The sequence below is a fragment of the Rutidosis leptorrhynchoides genome, chromosome 11, assembly GCF_046630445.1.
Source record: "Rutidosis leptorrhynchoides isolate AG116_Rl617_1_P2 chromosome 11, CSIRO_AGI_Rlap_v1, whole genome shotgun sequence".
Lineage (NCBI taxonomy): Eukaryota > Viridiplantae > Streptophyta > Magnoliopsida > Asterales > Asteraceae > Rutidosis > Rutidosis leptorrhynchoides.
This window is the reverse complement of record NC_092343.1, coordinates 37,970,796-37,977,203: the sequence shown is the minus strand read 5'-3', so window position 1 is coordinate 37,977,203 and position 6,408 is coordinate 37,970,796. Positions and strand designations below refer to the sequence as shown.

General features: G+C 34.5%; 1 protein-coding gene across 1 annotated transcript; it reads left to right on the top strand.

Annotated features, from left to right (window-relative positions):
• Positions 1-284: 284 nt before the first annotated feature.
• LOC139874464 (chloroplastic import inner membrane translocase subunit HP30-2-like) lies at positions 285-4,328 on the top strand. The gene is made up of 6 exons (XM_071861893.1): positions 285-446; positions 944-1,065; positions 1,168-1,237; positions 3,856-4,004; positions 4,137-4,199; positions 4,289-4,328. The coding sequence occupies exons 1-6, from the start codon at positions 285-287 to the stop codon at positions 4,326-4,328; spliced, it is 606 nt and encodes a 201-aa protein (XP_071717994.1).
• Positions 4,329-6,408: the final 2,080 nt, after the last annotated feature.

Here is a 6,408-nt window from a genome sequence, read left to right as displayed (position 1 = left end):
AGTTTTGTTTATAAAAAGGCGTAGATTTGATAACATATGTTACAGCATCTTAGTTAACATTTATATATGAAATTTTAACTATTTTTTTATTTTTTGTTTCTTTTTGTTATGAGCTACATTCAGTCACTGTAAATTACTTATTTTTGGTGTTGGAATACATTTTCTAATAGCTGATTAAAGATATCGATGGCGAAAGGAACGAAAGGGGTTTTAGTAGTTGATAAAATGAACATATTTACAGAGTGGAAAACTAATTACATAGAATTTGAGGACACATACAGAAAATGGTTAGCAAACAATGTTTACCAATTGAGGTTGCAGTCACAACTACAACTGGTGCAATCGAAGGTGCAGCCATAAGTCTTTTTGAGTCAACCTTTCCCATTCCTTTTGTGCCGTGGACTTTTTGGGACCCTTCATTTAATCTTACCATCCAGAAAGCACAGGTTACGTAATATCTTTAACCTTTTACATTATATAACAAATTATATATCATATATATGGCCACTTAAACACAGTAAATATGAAATGTTGTAGTTGTATTTGTATCTTTTTCAGCTAATATTTCACGAAGGCCGGCCGTTAATTTTAAGGGTCATGTTCAATAAGCAAAAAAAACCCTTATGTATACGAAATTTTTTCTTATAAATAAGAATAAGTTCAATAATAGTGCAAAAAATGTACTCCGTAATATATCTAAAAGCTTTAAAATAAATGGAGCATATAATATATTGTTGGGTTATATTTTTGGGCCCCTTTAGACTGTGGGCCCTGTGCGATTGCACACCTTGCACGCCTCAAAATCCGGCCCTTACGAATATATACATATCGTCTTAAACCTGTAAACTCATGGTTAAAGGGGCAACTCGATACTGCTATGCTGACTATTTGGTACTTGTATTTGTACCTAGTAGTTGGTTACTCATGGTTTTTGTGTGTACAGCCGCATTCACATATAGGTAAGTGCTTGGTAGATGCTCGGAATTTGGCTGTTTTTGCGGGTGCTAGTGCAGGTATTACTTGTGTCCTGAAAAGATTAACAGGAAAACGGAATTTTCAAACAAGGTAAGCCCATTTTATAACCACTCATCATTTGATTATAAAATCTTTTTAAACTTTATTGCATCCATATGTTGATCATATCACTATATATGTATGTTATTACAGTATGATGTCAAGTTTTGGTGCTGGATTTATGTTTTCGTTAGTTATTGGTAATCAACCTTCGAGGGCAATTGTATATGGCGTTTTATTTGCTCTCACAAATGGTGGAATTTTAAGGTGATGACATGCTACTTCCTTCACCACTTCTAAGAATTATTCTCTGTTTTATTCATAAATTATATATTTTAATGTGATGTTGTTGTTGGGAAATTACGGTCTCACTAATTCCCACCACCCAGCCCAACAATAATAGTAAAGAAATAAGAACAATACACAACACAAGATTTAACGTGGAAACTCCAAAACAGGAGAAAAACCACCGGCCCCCAAAGAGAGAAATACACTATATCACAAATTGTTACAATGATATAGACGACTCTCTTAAGCCAACTACACTCTCCAAAATATTTAACTAATACAACTCTCAAACAAGGGTAAGAAAGAAAGAAATAATCAAATACTTAAAGTGTATTGATTGGTGCGATTTGGAATGAAGACTTAGCCCCTCTTATATAACCAAGTCACTCACCCCTCACATCTTCCTCCCACCAATGTGGGATAAACATATCTTCTACTAGCCAAAATAAACCAACAAATCTCCACCTTTTAGATAGAAGAAGATAACCATGCTTCCACATTGCAAGGATAACCGATGTAGACGCTTCTCGACGACAACTTCAAGATCCTCATCTTCATGCCGTTGACATTATCTCCCAAGAGACAAAACTTGCAGCTTCATCGAACATTGTCTAAACCGACAATCATTGTCATCACAGACAATCATAACTCTTAACAAGAATTATCATACTCCACCATTAAGAGTATAGCACTTAGAATATCACATTCCAAGCATTTCACCTCGGCACATGTTGTTGAACAACCAGCTGAAACTTTATGGTGCAACTTCCTGTTTGGCTTTCCCTGGAAGTTTCATCAGCTACAACATCAGTTTCCACCACACAACCTGCATCAACTCCAAACCAATGCCCATGTGTAATTGTGGAACCGCTAACAAACATCCCTTTCCACGGTGGCGCGGACACACCATGAGGATGACGTGACTTCAGAGGAATTCGTCACTCTCCGTAACAACGGAGACAATGTTAGCGTCTTTGGAGCCATTTGCTGGATTAGCTCCACCGGGACAATTAACCCTTACATGTCCAGTTTTCCCGCACTTCCAGCATGTCAGATTCTTTCTAGAGTTTCTCTTCTGCCTATCCGAACACAACACTATCGTATCTCCTGATGACGAGACCCCGTTACCTTCCAGTCTTTTCTCCTCGGATATGAGCTTGCTAGTAACGTCTTCAAACTTCAGAGTTTTCTTCCCATACATCAAAATAGGTTTCATGTGTTCATAAGACGATGATAAAGATAATATCAACCTCAAAGCTTTATCTTCATCATCCGTTTTAACTCCAATAGCCTCCAGTTCTGAAACAATACCGTTAAGAATACTTAGATGATCTGAAATCTTTGAACCCCCATCCATACGCAGAGTATGAAATTGTTCTTTAAGACACAACCGATTTGAGATGCCCTTGCCCTGGTACAACTGCTTTAGTTTAACCCAAAGCTCCTTTGCCGTTGATAACCCGTGCATATTTGCAAGCACGTTCTTTGCAAGACACAAACGAATCGCACTTGCTGCCCTCAAATCCATATCATCCCATTCTTCTTCATCGAACTTACTGCTAGAATCACTGCCAGGAACAAGGGTGGGTTTACCCTTCAAAGCCTTGTGTAAACCGGACTGAATCAACACATCCTTGACTTGAACCTGCCATAAGCCAAAATTGATCATCCCATCAAATTTCTCTACATCAAACCTCATTGGACTGAACTTCGACATCGTATCCGTATCCTATAGACAACACTTTCTCTGATTTTGCTCACGTTTCGAATAGCCAAAAGATGTAGCAGGTAGCCAGGACCCTTTAAATCGGAAATCCACAACTCGCCACTAACAAATTCAACTATTACTACGAATCAGAAAAAATATTGTCTAACCAGATACCCTATACGATCGATAGAACTCGTTTCTGATGTGGACGATCCACTCCCGTGGCAACCACAGAGCATACTCCGACTCCTATAACCGAGACCCCCGTCAAACCTGACGCTCTGATACCAGTTGTTGGGAAATTACGGTCTCACTAATTCCCACCACCCAGCCCAACAATAATAGTAAAGAAATAAGAACAATACACAACACAAGATTTAACGTGGAAACTCCAAAATAGGAGAAAAACCACCGGCCCCCAAAGAGAGAAATACACTATATCACAAATTGTTACAATGATATAGACGACTCTCTTAAGCCAACTACACTCTCCAAAATATTTAACTAATACAACTCTCAAACAAGGGTAAGAAAGAAAGAAATAATCAAATACTTAAAGTGTATTGATTGGTGCGATTTGGAATGAAGACTTAGCCCCTCTTATATAACCAAGTCACTCACCTCTCACATCTTCCTCCCACCAATGTGGGATAAACATATCTTCTACTAGTCAAAATAAACCAACAGTTGTATGTAGATAGACTATATAGACAAATTCTATAAGCATCTTCAATAACAAATTCTAGTAAAGTTTTATGGCAAAAGGTGATTTGGTCAATCGGGCCTGTTTTGACATTTGTATGAAATTATGGTTGTAACTTGAACCTGTTAGTGTATGGTTGTAGGCTGTGAAGACATTTTCCAAGGCACAAACAGAACACGCGTCGTACAATGAGACAAGAAGCATGTTGACTAGACTTGACCTTGATCATTATGAACACAACTTCAGAAAGAGCTTGTTAAAAGACACATTCCTTCCATATCTTACTGATAGGCAAGCATACTAGTAACTAACCAACTTTATATTTTAAATCAATATATAAGTATATTATTTTTTGTTTGTTATTATATGACTCCTCACTTATGGTTTTTGTGATAAACTATGTGAATTATATATATTAATCAGTGATCTGCAAGAGGTTAAAATTCCTCCTGGAGCAAGAAAGCTTATACTTGATCACATCAAAAGGTTTGAAATTTCCGCTTTGTTTTTCAAACAATATTATTGATGCTTGAAATTTGTTCCTTAAAATCGGACTTTTTTTGTTGAGTGTGTAGGGAGATGAAGGTGAATCAAGAAAGATGGAGGTGGGCATAGTTTTAGCAGAGATCGGCGTATATAGTTTATATCATTATCTCTTCGGGTAGCTTTTTGTAGCAAAAGGTAGAATGATTATATAGATGGAGATTCAACATGTGTTATAAAGAATTGCATTTGTTGAGTTTTCAATCATTGTGTAAGTAAACAATCTCAATTGCTAAGACCACCCGTTATTATAAGTGTGATGTTGAGGTATTTAAAGTGTTTTTGGGATGAAATGACTTGATGTCATTTTTTAGAGGGGTGTTATGGTGGAGGGATGGGAGAAGTTTTTAGGTTGTGGTAAAATATGATTTGTAGTTAAGTGAAAAGGTAGTGAAAATAAGTAATTATTGTAGTAATGATACAATAATGGATGATACCACATGCTTTGCATGTGAACATAAAGAACGACGCCCCTTCAAAATTTAAGAATGTCATTAATAAGAGACGTTTAAGGTGTTATTTGGTCACACATAATATTTCAACAAAGTTTTAACTACCGTATAAGGGATGATCTAATAATCTACATCAAGTATGCATAAACTTGCATACTATTAAGTTTTTGTGGTTAGGTGTTTCTTTGTTTAGCAGCTTTAGCTTGTTCGTTTTCGTTTTTATGGGTTTAGTTTAGGCTTGTTTTTCATATTTTCATATCTCTTTGATCTTGGAATCCTTTTATTATATTATTGTTTATTCAAAAAAATGTTTTTAGCTTTTGTGACCAAGTACGCGTACACTTTGTATGTTATACTACAAAACTAGCTTAATGATTATCTCATACTCCATTGATCCCGTATTAATTGTTCTCAGACAAAAAATACAATATTTAAGAAATATAATTATTACATTGTACTTTTTATTACTTCACTTTATCTCCTTTTTTTTATTTTATTTTTTGTTTTACAAGCATAACGTAAGGGTATAAAAGGAACTTTACCTTATTGTTAATATATATTTATAGAAGTGAACAAATGCATACTGGACAATTAAATAGGGACGAAAGCAGTGGCTATTTCAGAATGCAAATTCAATGGGGTCCTGAAATTTTTTTTAGTACTAATTATATTTAAATAATATTTTAATGGTTGTTTTTCAAAAAACTACAAGTTCGAAATATACATCGAGTCCGAGTAGTTAAATAATGATGTTCTATACATTTTAAACAAAAAACTATGAATTCGAAAAAGATATGAGATCCTTCATTTAAATTTAGTGGTGACATGTATAATTTAAATGATATTTTCTATTAATAATTTTCAAACTAGCAGTGTCTCGTAACCTCACGGGTTACTATGTAAACTCTCCCGGAGGGAGTAAGATTATCGTCAACTGATGATTCATCTTAGTTAACCTGATTAGTGTTTTAGATAAAAATTAGGTAAAAGTATGTGATAAATTAAAATTTGGATAAAAGTATGAATGTGTTATGTGTAGATGCATGGGTTTGACCCGTTAGATCACTTTTAGTTCCATGGTCTAGTTTTAGAACCTGTTGGGCCTATAAACGGGTTGGATCAGATTGGGTCCAAAACATAATCCAAATCTAGATCTGCCCAACAGGGCTACCTCATATGGCCGAAGTGTAAAGAGAGAAAATAGATAAAATTAATACTCGATCTATGGGATTAAATTAATAAGATAAAAAGTTCGAAGTGCATTTTTGTGTGTATGAGAATCTTACAAATATATCAATGATCATCTTTGATTATATATTGAATAAAATACTAAGTTACGATTTTTTTTCCCTGTAACTTGAGCAACCAAATTACTTTTTAGGCATGATAAATATAACAATAAAATAAATAAATCTAATAGGGGGTAATTTTTTATCTTCAACCTTTTTTCATCACAAACTCTATAACACGATAAGTCATGCTAGAATATAACTAGAGGGGATTTTTATCCTAAAAAAACTTAACCTACCAAAAATTTATACCCATTGATCATACTGATAGTCGGGTTTAAAGTCAATTCAAATCTACTATTTTTCGAGATACAGTTTATATCTGTGAGAGATTATCTACTCATTATACTTTATTTATTAATATAATATGTATATGTATGTATATGTATTTATCTTTATTTATTAGTTATT